Source organism: Wyeomyia smithii, chromosome 2 (assembly GCF_029784165.1).
Source record: "Wyeomyia smithii strain HCP4-BCI-WySm-NY-G18 chromosome 2, ASM2978416v1, whole genome shotgun sequence".
NCBI classification, from domain to species: domain Eukaryota; kingdom Metazoa; phylum Arthropoda; class Insecta; order Diptera; family Culicidae; genus Wyeomyia; species Wyeomyia smithii.
Genome location: NC_073695.1, coordinates 154110994 through 154127584, shown reverse-complemented (window position 1 = coordinate 154127584; position 16591 = coordinate 154110994). Strand labels below are relative to the sequence as shown.

At 38.4% G+C, this 16591-nt stretch overlaps 2 protein-coding genes across 4 annotated transcripts in view; one reads left to right on the top strand and one right to left on the bottom strand.

The window, feature by feature from the left end:
* Positions 1-16591, top strand: part of LOC129725657 (grpE protein homolog, mitochondrial) — a 151284-nt gene that overhangs the window by 58202 nt on the left and 76491 nt on the right. The gene's annotated exons all lie outside the window — the stretch shown is intronic.
* On the bottom strand, positions 944-9873 carry LOC129725654 (uncharacterized). 2 transcript variants are annotated; one of them, XM_055681709.1, is made up of 9 exons: positions 6454-9863; positions 3606-3856; positions 3401-3546; positions 3255-3345; positions 2536-2730; positions 2327-2482; positions 2116-2233; positions 1939-2054; positions 944-1880 (listed from the first exon to the last, which is right to left on the bottom strand). In XM_055681709.1, the coding sequence occupies exons 1-9, from the start codon at positions 6509-6511 to the stop codon at positions 1596-1598; spliced, it is 1416 nt and encodes a 471-aa protein (XP_055537684.1). In that variant the 5' UTR covers positions 6512-9863; the 3' UTR covers positions 944-1595. The 2 variants fall into 2 exon arrangements, with proteins under 2 accessions (XP_055537684.1, XP_055537683.1); XM_055681708.1 differs by lacking the exons at positions 944-1880; positions 1939-2054; positions 2116-2233; ... (2 more) ...; positions 3255-3345; positions 3401-3546 and having other exon boundaries at positions 3781-6406; positions 6467-9873.

Sequence of the window (16591 nt, the reverse complement as noted above, 5' to 3'; positions counted from 1 at the left end):
AAATGATAATTAAAAAAAAAAATAAAGCTGAAAAATTTTCTGTGAAATTGCTCACCTGAACTAGGCTGTTTATTATTACTATTATAGCAGCTAGGTTTTTCATCAATTTTCGTTTAGACCGAGTGCCAATGCAATGATGATCCTCCTCCTCCCTGTTTAGGTAGATCGACACGAGCGTTGAACTTTTCCAATAAAATACCTTGCACTTCTTTCTTTTTTTCTTTTAAATACAATTTGTCTTCGGCTGTTTTTACTAATGGCAACGATTTCGTCCAACGTGTATGTAAACAAGTACTAAAAACACTACTGGAGAGTGCTATGCAATGCTATCAACATAAAAAAAATATGAATTTTACACGTTGTTACAAAATAACGCCATATTTGAGTATATTTTATGCATTTATTTTGCTTTTACAACAATATGATACATAAACAACATTTCAAAACAACTATAATTTTTTAACAAACGTTAGAAACTATTTATTGACATCAGAATAAGCGCTTTTTCATGCCCCGAAAGTCACTCGAAGAAATTTTCCAAATAAAAATCGAATTGGAATGACTAGATGGTTTTGAATGCTAGATTAGCAAATTTTTTTGTGAAAACTCGAAGTTTTTAAATGCATTTTAACCCTAAAGGGAACAAAAGTTGACTAATTCTACAAAAAGCATTTTGAAGGTAAAACTATGAAATTTCATCCTAAATGTGTTGTTGCATAAATGTGCAAACAAAAGAGTAGGGTGCCTCCAAAAAGTGTCATTTTAAAACGGAAAAATACCTGTAACTTTTTTCTCTGAAAAGTTAGCTATTATCTATAAGTGTCAAAAGATGCAGTTTTTCACGTCCTAAAAGTCACTCGAACACCACTTTCAAATCCGAATAAAGCTGAAAAAACTAGAGCAATAATAGTAATTTTTCTAGACCCACCCCGAATGAATTTGGAAAAACTGACCTAAAACAGTGAAGAAACGAGGTAGAGCAATAATTTTTTAACAAAGTTTCATGAAATTAAATTAGCTACAATTTTGTGGAAGACAATATTGCTCTAAGTAGTAAGATAATAAAGTTACAATTTTTATTTTGAGTACAATAGGACCACCCTAGTACCAGTCATACCAAAAGATAGATTCCTCTTAGTAGAGTAACTTTCTAGAAGACAAGAAATCTCTAGCATCTATGGTTTCCGACTTACACACACTTAAATTAAATCACCGAATTCGTTTATTTTTTCACCGACTTTTCAACAGCTGAGCGCTCAGTAAAACGTTCGGTAATATAAACCATTACCGAACAATCAGTAATCAAATTGTTGAAGCTTTCTGTCATTATTACCGACTCAATCTGTGAAAACGGCAAATGCAATTAGTTGTCAGAACTACCGATCAAATCTGTAAGTTGTTTAAGACAGTAGGGAAAGGATGTTTGTTATTTGTTTATTTTTAAATATTTAAGTAAACCAGAAATATGATTCAACGTTGTTTTGATGAAATATATTCTTATACAAAGATAATTAAAAATTTTAAGTATTAAAAAGCAAAAAAAAAATCAAAAATCGATGTTCGCCGCATCGAATTTGTCCAAGCGAAAATCGTTTTTACTGCTGTAGACTGTGCATAAACTTCATGCCAGTTGTGCTCAAAGTTTCAAAGCCGAAGACAGCACCATTGAAAAACAGGAAGAACTGCTTATCGAATGCAGCAGGTGTTATGTTGAAAACAGTGAGCGATTCGAGATAAATTTTGAAGGCGGATCGCAAATCGTTGCCCACGGGTATGTTGTGACCTAAAAGGCGGAGAGTACATTCGTTGGAGTCCGCAGAAAAGGAGCCACGAACAATCAACAATGGAATGTTTTCGTCTGTTGGTATTTCATCGTCAGCCTATAACATATAACACAAAAACTATAAAGTTGAATCACTTGATTGATGCCTTACTTACTCCAATAAAGTGAACAATTCCATTGAGCGGATTATTTCCCCCATTGTCTGCTTGGCGCCTTTTAGATCCCCGTGATGGGTTTTTTTCCTTTATAATGGCAAGTGCACGTATGAAATCTACAACGATATGTAATATAATTATTCACTGAACTAAGACAAATATTTTAAATCGTGTTACCATGCCTAATTTCTATAAACATCTCCTTGTAAGTGGTTAGGATTTTTTGTTCTAGCGTAATCCACTTTTCGAAAAATTCTCCTGCTGCTGGTTTCATCATTTTGAAATCGTAAGAAATCTGCAAGTTAACAATAAATATAAATTGAGGGTCTCCATGAAGTTAAAATTCATGTGATTGATATTCGTATCATAGAATCAAAAATCAACTTACTAACTCTCCGTTGTATGCCGATAGTACCGGAAAAGATTCAAGAAGATCGAGCATTGATGAATAATTGTTACGTCTAATTGTAAATGTTTTCTCCCAGAGCTTAAGTACGCGAGCTCTTGTTTGCTGATTAGGGCAGATGTATTTCAGCTCAAGAAGCTTAAAAATATGAACGTTTGAAATTATTGATGATTCATAAAAAAAAAACATACCAGTTCTTGACTTTCCGTAACGCTCAAATCATCAGTTGGCAAATCAACCGAATGGTTTATGTTGACTGGTATTACTTGCAGTCGTCGACGTTTAATCACGCGCTCCTCGGACTTACGAGCTAAGTACTCCATGCGATAGTAAATACGTCCTGCATGCCGATTCAGGCCTCTCGCATGAGCATGGAACCATAATGCCTAAAAATAAACTATGGCTTAATCTGTAATTTTGAATAATAATGAATTAATAATAATTCTAAACGGCCACACAGCCACAACTCTATTTATTGGTATATATCTACAAGTATCAATTGAGCTTCGGCATTTTAGTTCGCTAAATCATTGTGCCATGTCAAACAACCATTTTGTGGGAAAAATTATTTAATTAAAAAGATTGTGCTCATTTACAAGAGTAATGAACTGAATGCAAGAAACGCTCGCCATTTTAGCGCAGGAAGACAAAACCTTGTACGCTTCCTACATGAAATGGCAATGGTAAAGGTTCAGATCGCACGTACTTTCGGAAGTGACGTCAGTTACCGATTGCTCTGGAATACTACTTTACTAATACATACAAATAGTGAATTCTGCCAACCCTGTTTCGTTTGTATATAGTGACAGTAAGGATTAAGATGTAAACACGATACAATCTCTTGTGTTGATAAGCGGAGGTACTTTTTTTAAATAATGATTGAGAAGAAATTGAATTTGGATACACGTACCTGTGGTACTTCTTTTGTAGTTGCTGCGAGCGATGGGTAACTCTGAACTAGTGATATGGCCATTTGGTTTTTGTGAAAATTACTTGGACGACTGTGGAGTAAGAATTATGTAGTGGTAATTTAATTTAATGAGCATCGTTACATACCATCCATACAGCGATTTCAAGCATTCACACAAAACATTACAAATTTTTCTAGTGATACTATCGCTTATTCTTTCATTTTCTTGCAGTATTTCCATAAGTACAATGCCATCGGAAGTACGTTCCAAAATACGATCGATACTAATATTCTGAAAGAGGTTAGAAAATACAGTGACTGTTTTTCACAAAAAAATAACTAGATGCTAACTTCCTCGAGTGAAATGCCATGATAAGGATTATCAGCATCCCAGGAGACTGCATTTTCCTGACAATATTCCGAATCGTTATTCGACACCTCTTCAATCCATTCTTCATGTTCCTTGCAGTCTTCTGGCTTTTCACGAAACTGTGCTTGTAATTTTTCGATGGTTTTGATCATTTTTGTTGTTAACTGTAATCTACTATAGTCACGTTCATTTAACTCTAGGAATGTTTCCAGATCTTCAATTTCTTCGTTGCCTGGTATGAGAATGGTTATTCAACAGTTAAAAAAATGGATAAATATGATTTACGTACAACAGATCAATAATCTCGGTTATAACATCGCCTCGAAATGTATCTCTGACTGCAGTTATACGGGATCCAAAATGAGAAGATTGCATGTGTGAAACAATCTTCAGTGCCGATAAATTTTTCTTGCTTTGTGATTTGTAGTTCATAAGCTTCATAGAATTCATTATAGTCCGTGGTGTCACACATTCGCAACAGAAAAAAAGTTTTGCCCGATAGTACTACGATCTCGCGTATTATACCGTATACAGGAAATAGAATATTTTCATGATTTTTTAGGCCAACTATGAGATTTGGGCGAAATTCTATACCGTTCAATAAAACTGTTTTGGGAACGTAAACGAACTCATAATGTGGGGGTATGTAGGATTCACTCATGCAATTCAAACGGTTGACAGTTTGTCCTGATTTATAAGTTAGCTGATCACAGAAAGGGTGATCTAATATGTTAAGAACCATTCTGAAGCAATGTCTTTTTGCAAGGCTAATGCCGATGTTTTTAAAGTTGCGACATGTCGCTGCTTGATTTTTGCTCATTTTGTTCGTTTGTTCGAACTGAAGGCAATTGTATTGTTTCATCGCTCCACTTTTTCTTATGCATGTTGAATAATGTTTAAGGTGATGCAATTTATTGATTTTTCGATCGAATTTGTCATAGAACACATTTTCAAATTGCGATATATGTTCATCTAACTGTGAGAGAAGATGTTCTGATACCACAGGTGAAATAATGATTCTGACAATATTAATCAGATTACCGATCATTTGCATGTATGGGCATTTTTTAGCAAGCTTGTGTCCGAAAAGAAATGGAAAAGCACGCAATAGCAAAAATGTTTGAGAAGCGGTTTGTTTTATCTTATGCTTTGAAGGGCGTAACAACATTTCATCTGTAAAATTGGATGATGGCTTATTATGACGATCAGCATAACCGTATATGAAGTTATTCATGCGATCATTAATATATTTAGCGCTAAGCTTTGTTTCTTTATTGCTGTAATAATATGCCAGTACAAGCTGAACAGTCAATGGAACTACGCCCTCGGCTAAATCATGCATAGGGTCGAGACAATGATTATCGCTAATATGAAAGAATTGCAGTTCATTCAGTATGCAACCAGATACCTTCAATCCACAATCTTTCGGAGCTTTTAATCCGTGCTGTACGGCTGATAGATTACTTTCATACCAATCTCTGGTACGGGATGGATGTTTAACGAGAGGTTTTTTGTGAAAGATTTCTCTCGAAACTTGGCATAATCGACAAAAAAAGTTTGCGCTTGGTCCTAGTAATTCAAATACATCATGCACGGCCAGGGTATCTCCGCAAAATATGGTTACAATCGCCTGCAAAGTGAATTTTTGCGCTCCATAACTTACAGTAATTCCATTTTCAAGACGCTTGAGATCACTTATAAGAGGTTCGAGTATTTTTCGATATCCATGCTTCTTAACATCAATTGAATTACAGTATAATAAAGGAAAAACCGTGCGTGGGGAAGAATTCCATTTCTCCGGGATATTTTGTATTTTAAAGCTGAAGTTACAAACTTTGTTTATACCTGCACGGGAGCTGAATGCATTACCAAGCTCGACGTCATCCTGGTATATGGTCAGTCTGATTGATTCTGGAAATCGGCGGAAGAACTCATGTTGCTTGTACGTTTCACCTGTTTTGAAAGAGCTATACTCAGTAACGCATGGCGTATCAGACGAATCGAGGTAAGATTCTGCTAATAGCTTTCTGGTTTCAGGGTTTCTAAAAATCAATTTGAGTGTATCTACAACACTAATGTATGACGCAGTTTCATTCACAAGAACACTTCTCGGAACCGAATTTACATGTCGCACGTCCTCACGACGATTGAGTAGCAATTCTCGCGCAACAGGCATAGACACGGCCAACTTATTCAAAAATTTGGTTTGACTGGAAAATGTCTTTACTTGATCAAACAGTTGATCCAAAGAAAATAAATTTTGTAGAAATATTGAATCTTCTGGGTTGATATTTACGCTACGATTATTGTAAAATTCCAGGATTTTTTCTTTTAAGTAAGACGTTATGTGATGCACGATAGTTTCGCAAAGATTTACGAAATCTTTGATCTTCGTGTGCGGTAATCCGACATCTGCTGTCATACGACAAACGCTAATGTTTATTACTTTTGTAATATCTTCCAAAGATACCAGCTCCGGTACTGTATTCCTTTGCTGTTTTTGAGTGTTGTCGGGTAAATTGAAGAGTTCTAGAAGTTCATGCTGATGTTCGATTGCCGACATTGAATGACTTTCGGTGGGGTGCTTCTCAAGAATATGTCTCTTAAGAGAATAAAAATTTCCATATCGACAGTCACATTGTGGAAATGTGCAGTCAAAAATAGTTTTTTCGGAATCGAAATGATTCTTCCGGATGTGATCATTAACATGTCGATGTAAACTATTTACGTAGCCTGCAACAGGTGCTCGGCAGTAGAAACAAATAATGTGATGGTTTAATGTCTAAAATATATACAAATATGTACAAATTTTTATTATTATATACTTACGAAAAATTTGTACTATGCGATCATCTTTTTGCTGAAGTTGCTGGAAAAGGTCCTCCATTTTTTTTCCGCAGGTACTTCAAACTGAACCGAGAATGTGACTTGACAACCAGAACGAGAGCAACGAATAGAAAAAAATTGACAGCTCTATAGTTAGCCCAGTAGTTTTTTACAAATATTCGGTAAAAGTTTAATTTACCGAGCAGTTCAGCAGAAAGTATAGCAGTATTCAGTAAAATTATTTGCTGAATACAGAAAATATGTAAAGTTATGTCAGTTTTACAAACTACTCTGTATTTTCTCAAACCTCCCGATCGAAATTGTAATAATAATTACCGAACTTTTATTATCTGATTGAGTGTGCAGATTTTTGTCGTGGAATTTCACGATTCCGACCATAGTGCGCAGATGGGATCGAGGTTTATCACACAGCTTTTTCAAGGTATTTGTTTTTTTTTACCTAGTTGAGATTATTTACATCGATAACAGCTGCCAGAAAATCGATGTCAACATTATTCAATGAGATATACATTACCCGTCATAAGTTTGGAATCGCTTTACTGAGTATTGCAACACCCAGTTTGAATATTGCAACACCTCCCGAAAAGTTTAGCATCACCTGGAATAGGCGGATATCTCGTGTTTTTGACAACAAAAGTCTATTGCAACTCAACATGAAAAAATGTAATTCAATAGCCTTTAGCAGAAAAACAGTAACACCACCAACAGACATTTTCTTAGGAAACCAACCAGTAGAAAAATGCAAAATCGTAAGGGACCTAGGCGTACTTTTAGACTCCAAACTTACATTCATAGAACATTATAACACAATAATCAACAAAGCAAATAGTATGCTGAGCTTTATAAAACGCTTCGGCCATAATTTCCAAGACCCATACACAATCAAACTATTATATATTACATACGTCCGACCAATTCTGGAATATTGTGGCATTGTATGGAATCCCTATATTGTAACACATGTAGGACGCATTGAATCTGTCCAAAAACAATTTCTTTTGTACGCGCTTCGTAAGCTAAATTGGACAGCATTTCCCTTACCATCACATGAAGCACGCTGCATGCTTGTAAAAATACAAGCATTTAAAGAACGCTGCGAACTTTCAATGCTTCATTTTATCAATAACATTATTTCTCAACGCGTGCAATCTTCTAAATTATTATCGCAACTACATTTTTATTATCGCAACTAAATTTTTCGTCAATTAAGAAATCGTAAAATATTTTCGGAAAGCTCTCACAGAACTAACTGCTCAAAAAATGGCCCGATAAATCGCATGATGCGTCACTATAATCAGCACTGCGAAAATACCGACATCATTATGGGCAGAAATCAAATCAAAAAACGACTAACTACTGGAAATAATGTAACAAGAAAACGTTGTATTATTTTAACTGTAGTCTACATTTGTTTGACGAAATAAATATATAAATAAATTTAAACTAAATACAAACATATTTTTTCCTATTTTTATTTTTTTATAAAATACACTTTATTCTTCGATTTTTTCTATAGAAAATGGTGATATAAATGACTACTTACAGTATCTTAAATATAGGCATATATATTCTTTATCGACGATATGTTTTTAATCCAGTCACCAATCCTTTTTCAGTGGTGTTCTTGGAGTTGAAACCAGGCGTTGTGCTCTCCGCCTTTCCAGTATGATTGCAGGATCCGTTTATTTCGAGAACGAGTTATTGGCTGTCTTCGATTACCAGGGTGCACTTCATACGGCTGCTCGTTGCGGTCGGGTGAATGATTCGCGATCAAAGAACACTGAATATTCGTGTACTTTTTCATGACTAACTATTCATTGCACTTTTACACTACTAGCACACGCTGGTCGCAAAATTATATTTAAAAAAGTCACAAGGGTTGTTTGCAAAGACACGACCGTAAGGTTGACGTAGAACTATATAAGGTTGTTCGTTACTTGTATTGAATATGCTTAAAGTTTTGTGCAAAAGGGAGTTTAAGTGCTACCGAATTTCAATTTGCACATTCATCACTGAACAGGAATACACTATGCAGATGCATGCAGATTAAAATTAAAATTAAATAATATTTAAATAAAATGTAAATAAATGTCTTTATATCTAGCTGAAAACGAGAAAATAATAAATCTTCAATGATTTGTTTGTTGTCTTTATAAGGACAATTGTTGATCAATTTCATATCGGATTAAATGTTGATCGCATCCGTGTGCTATCCCGACAGAGAGAATTAAAGCATTTCTCTGATAACACAGTTTACATAAGCATCTTTTTTTTTACATAAGTATCAGATAACACAGTTGAAAGCTGTTTTCACACTGAAAATTTGATGGACCATGTCTTCTAAATGCCAGCATCCCAGAACGTTTGTGTGTTGTCCAAACACGGCAACTTTTCATTAGAGGAGGTGCCGGCTAATGTAAATGTACCTACTACTGATGTTGCCCGCTACTGCACACAAATGGAGCTTTTCACTAGATGAAGTGCTCCTACATCAGCTGGCCCTGCCCCTATCGCTGCCGCTGCCACCTCTGAGTAAGGATTGTTGTAGTCACTGTTTAGAACTAATGTGAAACAGGCTCTTTTATAACATTTCAAATTCCTAGGTCCACAATTCTGTCGACCGTGTTTGGGAAAGCAATCAAATAACGACCAATCAGATCATTTGATATTTGCGTTCCAACAAGGATTGACTATTTTCAATAATATAGTTGCTTGTCATATAAGGCTTGACAAGGTTTGGTTACTGAAGAAAACGATGTTTTAGTACATTCTGAGACATGGAGTCAAATTTATTACTTTTCCAATATTTGAAAGTGTAAATTAATTTAGGAGAAAATATTAACTTTTCAATAAGGTATTTTATCCTGAAAAGGACAGTCCACTGTTTTACTCAATATCCAGGGTGGCCACCCAACCGGGAAAACCGGGAGAACCGGGAAAAAACCTGGAATCGTTTGAAACAGGGAAAAACCGGGAATTTCACTGAACATTACAAGCCGAGGTGAGATTGTGCCATACAAACCCATTGTTTGTCAGCCATCTCAAGGCGATCACAAGACCAAAATTTCTTGAATAAGTTTCCTTGAATACTGGACCGAGAAAGACTAGTCTTTTGACCCGGAAAAGATGGCTGAAGAGTCACGGGCTCGAGCGGGGGTTTAGCGTAGTTGGTAACGTCTCCGCCAACCTCGCTGATGACCCGGGTTCGAATCCCACCGCTGACATAGGTGTGGATGGTTGTGGTATGGTGTGATCCACTCACAACCAACCCAAATGGTCTAGATTCAATTCTAGCCGTCACCGGGAGATTTTCTGAGGCGAAAAATCTCTGGGATCACGCCTTCCATCGCATGAGGAAGTAAAGTTGTTGGCGCCGGTCCGTTAATCAACGGGTCGTGAGTTAGGGTCTTGGGTGGAGTCGCCTCCCCAGGCGTCGGTGATTGGCACAACAACAGTGGCGGAACTAGACCGACGGAAAATAAGCGAGAAAAAAAGTCCACGCTGAATGGTACAATCTCACCCCGGCTGACGGTATATTCAACTCATTTCTTACAGTGCATATATCAGTTTTTGTTTTTATTCATCTTCCTCTTGAAAGCTCACTTGACCATGGTGAGCTCCCCGAAAGTAGCAGTCAAATAGCCTGAATTTTGTCTAGAGCAAATGGTTCACAACGATAATCCCGCGGGTACTGTAGCTGATAGATGTCGTCAAGAATACTCACAACTATTAGGTATGCATTCGACGAAGACATTGCTGACTTCCTACCACAGTAGCGAGAAGCGCCTTGATACTTTTTGTAGCGATCTGATAGCTGGTTCAGGCAAGAACCTTCTTAACTTTACCGTGTATATTAAGAAGATTTTGATTCTCTCGCATGGCGAAACACGTTTGAGCGAGGTTTCTCCGTGAACAACAGTGCGTAGTCACGAATCTGGAAGAGGAAAGACTTGTAGCGCAGCGCTTGCTATCAGGGCTGGCGGTTAATGTGGGTAGTGTGGGTAGTAGTACCCACTCGGAAAATATCCATGTGGGTACTCACCCACACGGAATTATCAGACAAAACCAAAAAAAGATTTATTCACTTATGTTCGAGCGTCTTGATAGAAAAATTTTCACTACACTTTTCACTTTTTATTCACTTTCACTATTTAATTCTATCACTTTTCACTTTTCACTTGCAAATACGTATTTCGGCACTGACATAGTGCCTTCGTCAGTGCTTATTTTGACTGTAATGTTTTAATGGTATTGAATGGTACTGTAAGTGAAGCCTTACCAAAAGTCCGATTAAGTTTGAATTTTGGATGGAGACTTGTTGACAAATCTTTCGAGCCTTGGCGTTTGCATTGAAAAATGCACAAAAATTGCCGATTTTGCATGGGTTTACCTTTACACGCACTAACAAAACAACCCAATCATAATAACCCATGAGTCAGCAGAAAAAAAAAATAACCCGAACTCTAACCGTGATAGCGAAAACAGTGAAACTATTCCATTCAGAAGTGTGCGCGTTCAAAGAACGGTATCCCGCCACGTCAAAAACGGATATCGGGGACGTCGGGGATACGCCCGTTTCGACATCTACAATATCTTGGCACTATTGGACAACAATCAAAGCATCGAAAGACAGCCCGACGACCCTGAGCGATAAGAAGCTTCGAAGGATGCTGAAGACCGGTCAAACTGTGAGCATGGATGGCAACGACTGGTGGGGCAATTTGTATTTTACTGGATTTCAAAATCAAAGCGGCTCTTCTTTCGCTCTGAACTGGTCGTAAAAGGTGAAATTTATAGTAAGAAAAGCCTGCCGGAAGTTGCGTCGTTCATCAAGAAATACCATAAGGGCGAAAACGCGGTGTACTGGCTAGATCTGCCGTCGGCCCACTACTCGGAGCATTCGTTGGAGGCGATTGAGCGTCCCCTAGCTGCGCTCCATTCGAGAGTTTCTGGGTAACACTGAAGCGTAAGATCTACTTCAACAATTTTGTCGCGAAAACTGAGGAAAAATTGATAAATCGAACGAAGAGAGAACACAAAAACATGCCTACATGCCATGTCGATTGTTCTGGTTAACTGCCAAAAGGCCACCCATGAACCTTCTGATTGAATTCTACCCGATCCGTTGCCGAACACTATTCACAAGAACTTTCAATACGCGTCCCGCGACGCTGGTAGCGTGGTCAGGGTGGCCACTCAAAACCCTAAATTAAACTCCCGGTTTTTTTCCCGGTTCGTTCAATTATTTTTCCCGGTTAATTGTACATCTGAATTCTGCAGTTTTCCATACAATTAAGGATTTAAAAAGCGTGACTTGCGATTTACATCCCAAAATGCTCAAAGTCACTTTTTAAACGTGTTCAGCCTAATTGAAATCTAGAGAAGTTGTCGCAGAAATTCGAAAAACGTGACGGACGTCATCTTTTTCGAGAAGTTTTCACCTCAACCATATAAGAATCAATGTATAAAAGAATTATGTTACACGTTTCTTGCAAAACAAACGTCATTTTTATCAGGCCAATCAGATTCTCACAACACTTTAAACACATTACTTCACCAGCTCACGCATCTCCTCATCCATCCGTGCAGCCTCTTTCTGGGTGTCCGCGAGAAGTTTTACCTTTTTTGCTTCTATCGCTTTAATAGCACGGGCTGTGGCATTCTTCTTCCGGGCTTCTTCATCTTGATCTGACTGCATCTTCTTCTTTGCTTTTAACAATTCAACAAATCGGCTATGTGAATTGCGAGCGTAATGCATCAACGACTTGGTGATATCCATTTCGTCAACTCCACCGGCATCCTGTACTGCATCGTCTAGCAAGCAGGGCCGGCGTCACACTATTTGCCCGAGTGGGTAGTAAGGAACAGAGAAGGTTCATGGGTGGCCTTTTGGCAGTTAACCAGAACAATCGACATGGCATGTAGGCATGTTTTTGTGTTCTCTCTTCGTTCGATTTATCAATTTTTCCTCAGTTTTCGCGACAAAATTGTTGAAGTAGATCTTACGCTTCAGTGTTACCCAGAAACTCTCGAATGGAGCGCAGCTAGGGGACGCTCAATCGCCTCCAACGAATGCTCCGAGTAGTGGGCCGACGGCAGATCTAGCCAGTACACCGCGTTTTCGCCCTTATGGTATTTCTTGATGAACGACGCAACTTCCGGCAGGCTTTTCTTACTATAAATTTCACCTTTTACGACCAGTTCAGAGCGAAAGAAGAGCCGCTTTGATTTTGAAATCCAGTAAAATACAAATTGCCCCACCAGTCGTTGCCATCCATGCTCACAGTTTGACCGGTCTTCAGCATCCTTCGAAGCTTCTTATCGCTCAGGGTCGTCGGGCTGTCTTTCGATGCTTTGATTGTTGTCCAATAGTGCCAAGATATTGTAGATGTCGAAACGGGCGTATCCCCGACGTCCCCGATATCCGTTTTTGACGTGGCGGGATACCGTTCTTTGAACGCGCACACTTCTGAATGGAATAGTTTCACTGTTTTCGCTATCACGGTTAGAGTTCGGGTTATTTTTTTTTTCTGCTGACTCATGGGTTATTATGATTGGGTTGTTTTGTTAGTGCGTGTAAAGGTAAACCCATGCAAAATCGGCAATTTTTGTGCATTTTTCAATGCAAACGCCAAGGCTCGAAAGATTTGTCAACAAGTCTCCATCCAAAATTCAAACTTAATCGGACTTTTGGTAAGGCTTCACTTACAGTACCATTCAATACCATTAAAACATTACAGTCAAAATAAGCACTGACGAAGGCACTATGTCAGTGCCGAAATACGTATTTGCAAGTGAAAAGTGAAAAGTGATAGAATTAAATAGTGAAAGTGAATAAAAAGTGAAAAGTGTAGTGAAAATTTTTCTATCAAGACGCTCGAACATAAGTGAATAAATCTTTTTTTGGTTTTGTCTGATAATTCCGTGTGGGTGAGTACCCACATGGATATTTTCCGAGTGGGTACTACTACCCACACTACCCACATTAACCGCCAGCCCTGATAGCAAGCGCTGCGCTACAAGTCTTTCCTCTTCCAGATTCGTGACTACGCACTGTTGTTCACGGAGAAACCTCGCTCAAACGTGTTTCGCCATGCGAGAGAATCAAAATCTTCTTAATATACACGGTAAAGTTAAGAAGGTTCTTGCCTGAACCAGCTATCAGATCGCTACAAAAAGTATCAAGGCGCTTCTCGCTACTGTGGTAGGAAGTCAGCAATGTCTTCGTCGAATGCATACCTAATAGTTGTGAGTATTCTTGACGACATCTATCAGCTACAGTACCCGCGGGATTATCGTTGTGAACCATTTGCTCTAGACAAAATTCAGGCTATTTGACTGCTACTTTCGGGGAGCTCACCATGGTCAAGTGAGCTTTCAAGAGGAAGATGAATAAAAACAAAAACTGATATATGCACTGTAAGAAATGAGTTGAATATACCGTCAGCCGGGGTGAGATTGTACCATTCAGCGTGGACTTTTTTTCTCGCTTATTTTCCGTCGGTCTAGTTCCGCCACTGTTGTTGTGCCAATCACCGATGCCTGGGGAGGCGACTCCACCCAAGACCCTAACTCACGACCCGTTGATTAACGGACCGGCGCCAACAACTTTACTTCCTCATGCGATGGAAGGCGTGATCCCAGAGATTTTTCGCCTCATAAAATCTCCCGGTGACGGCTAGAATTGAATCTAGACCATTTGGGTTGGTTGTGAGTGGATCACACCATACCACAACCATCCACACCTATGTCAGCGGTGGGATTCGAACCCGGGTCATCAGCGAGGTTGGCGGAGACGTTACCAACTACGCTAAACCCCCGCTCGAACCCGTGACTCTTCAGCCATCTTTTCCGGGTCAAAAGACTAGTCTTTCTCGGTCCAGTATTCAAGGAAACTTATTCAAGAAATTTTGGTCTTGTGATCGCCTTGAGATGGCTGACAAACAATGGGTTTGTATGGCACAATCTCACCTCGGCTTGTAATGTTCAGTGAAATTCCCGGTTTTTTCCCGGTTTTTCCCGGTTTCAAACGATTCCAGGTTTTTTCCCGGTTTTCCCGGTTGGGTGGCCACCCTGCGTATACTTACTCTTTCGCACGGTACCGTAAACTATAAACAAATAAAATTAAATTAAATCATTGACTCGCGCAGGTAAGTTCCATTACGCACTCAGCTGTGTTTAACTGAACGCCTGTTGCCTAAGCGTTACATTACACTCCGCAAGACATGGTAGCGAGTGTACTGCAACGCTTGGTGCCCGATTCAAACAGCACGCAAAATGCAGCGTTGCAATTCTGATGCTCGTCACTCCAGCTGTTTCCAGTAGGAGCCCAAGTTGGCCATACATGTACACTCATAGAGTTAAAGCATTTCGGCAATTGCATTTGCCTATAAAAGCAATGAATTTTCAATAAAGAATCAATAATTATTATTTAGCATTCCGAAGCGACTGGTCTACTCCAGTTCGGCTCACCGGATTAGCTTAAAGGACAAAAGGGTCTTGTCAATGCGAACGGTTTTGACTTTCGTCAACTCCGTCACCGCTAAATGAGAAACCTCCCGTCCTAGTCCCCCAAAAATCCGCCGATTGTTCTTAAATAGTACAGTGCATCGTTTTAAATAGTAATAGCAATAGCATCGTTTTTAAATAGTACAATAGTACTTGTAAATAGTACAACTTTTATTGGATGAGGAAGACCAGCAATTTATTACTCAAGATGTTGAAAATGGGATTTCTATTGTCGAAATTGAAAATGTAGCTCGGGAAACCCAACGTGATACTTCAGGTACCGTTCCATGCAAAACTGCGGAAAATGTTCCGAATTTTAAATGGAGAAAAAAATGTATATTCCGCGTGCATTTCGTGATAGTGATTATGAATTTGGCCGTATAAATTTAAACCCCAATCGAATATTGACACCAATGTACATTTTCGATGAAGTGTCACAATTGGATAAGTTAGTTTCTGACATTGTAGTGAAAGTATTAGATACGCACAACAAAACGGAAGAGTTTTCACGATTGATCAAGAGGAATTGAAGGCATTTTTGGGTATAAACTTTATAATGAGCTATCATATATTGCCGGCATTAAGAAGTTACTGATCTACCGATGAAGATATGGGTGTCCCATACATTGCTAACGTTATGCCGAGAACAAGATTTGAACAAATACGTCAAAATTTAAATTTTGGGATAATGAGGGTCAGTCACGAGCGAATGACAGAGCATACCAACTGAGACCAGTTTTGCAACACTTCAATTCATGTTTTCAGAAGGCTATGAACAATATTAAGAGGCAGACAATAGATGAACACATGATCAGGTTCAAAGGTCATAATGTTATGAAGCAGTACATAAAAAATAAACCTATAAAATGGAGCTTCAAAATGTGGTGCAGAGCCGATTCTTCCACAGGTTACCTTTATGAGTACGATTTGTATACAGGCAAGAAAATAAATGCTTAAGTTGGATTGGGAGAATCTGTTGCACTAAGCTCAACGAAGCAACTAAAAGGTCTTGGATGCGAAGTTTACTTTGACAATTTTTTTAATTCTCCATCTTTACAATACAAGTTGATGAAGCAAAATATAAAAGCCTGCGGTACTGTTCGTCTGTTCGTCCGGAAAAATTTGCCTATATCCTTACCGTTGGACAAAAGTATGCAGAGAGGTGACATTCACGCCGAGAGTTCATATGGTATATCATTTGTAAATTGGAAAGACACAAAATCGATTCACATGTTAACCAATTTTATTTCTCCGCTCCCGACTGGAACAGTCAAGAGAAGACAAGTGAGATCTGCAGAAAAAATAAATATTATATGCCCAGCTGTCATCATATGAGCCGTTGCGTAACAGAGTGGTCTAAAGACCATTTTTTTCGAAAATGAGTTTTTTTGCATATTTCGGAAAATCGAATTTTAAAGCAGATTCATTCCGTGTTGAAAATTCTTCCGAAACAGAATGGCCGTTTTGTTTCGGAACAGAGTGGTCTATGTACATGAATCGATGTAATACTATCAGGTAACACGTAACATGTAGCATATTACATGTGATAAGGAACATGCCACTTGTTTTGTACATGTCACACGTGATACCTAACATGTTACACGTAATGTAA

Coding starts and splice junctions, on each gene's coding strand:
- LOC129725654 (XM_055681708.1), bottom strand. CDS start 6,511: ATGGAGGACCTTTTCCAGCAACTTCAGCAAAAAGATGATCGCATA. Junction 6,407..6,466: donor AGCAAAAAGATGATCGCATA/GTACAAATTTTT, acceptor TATATATTTTAG/ACATTAAACCATCACATTAT.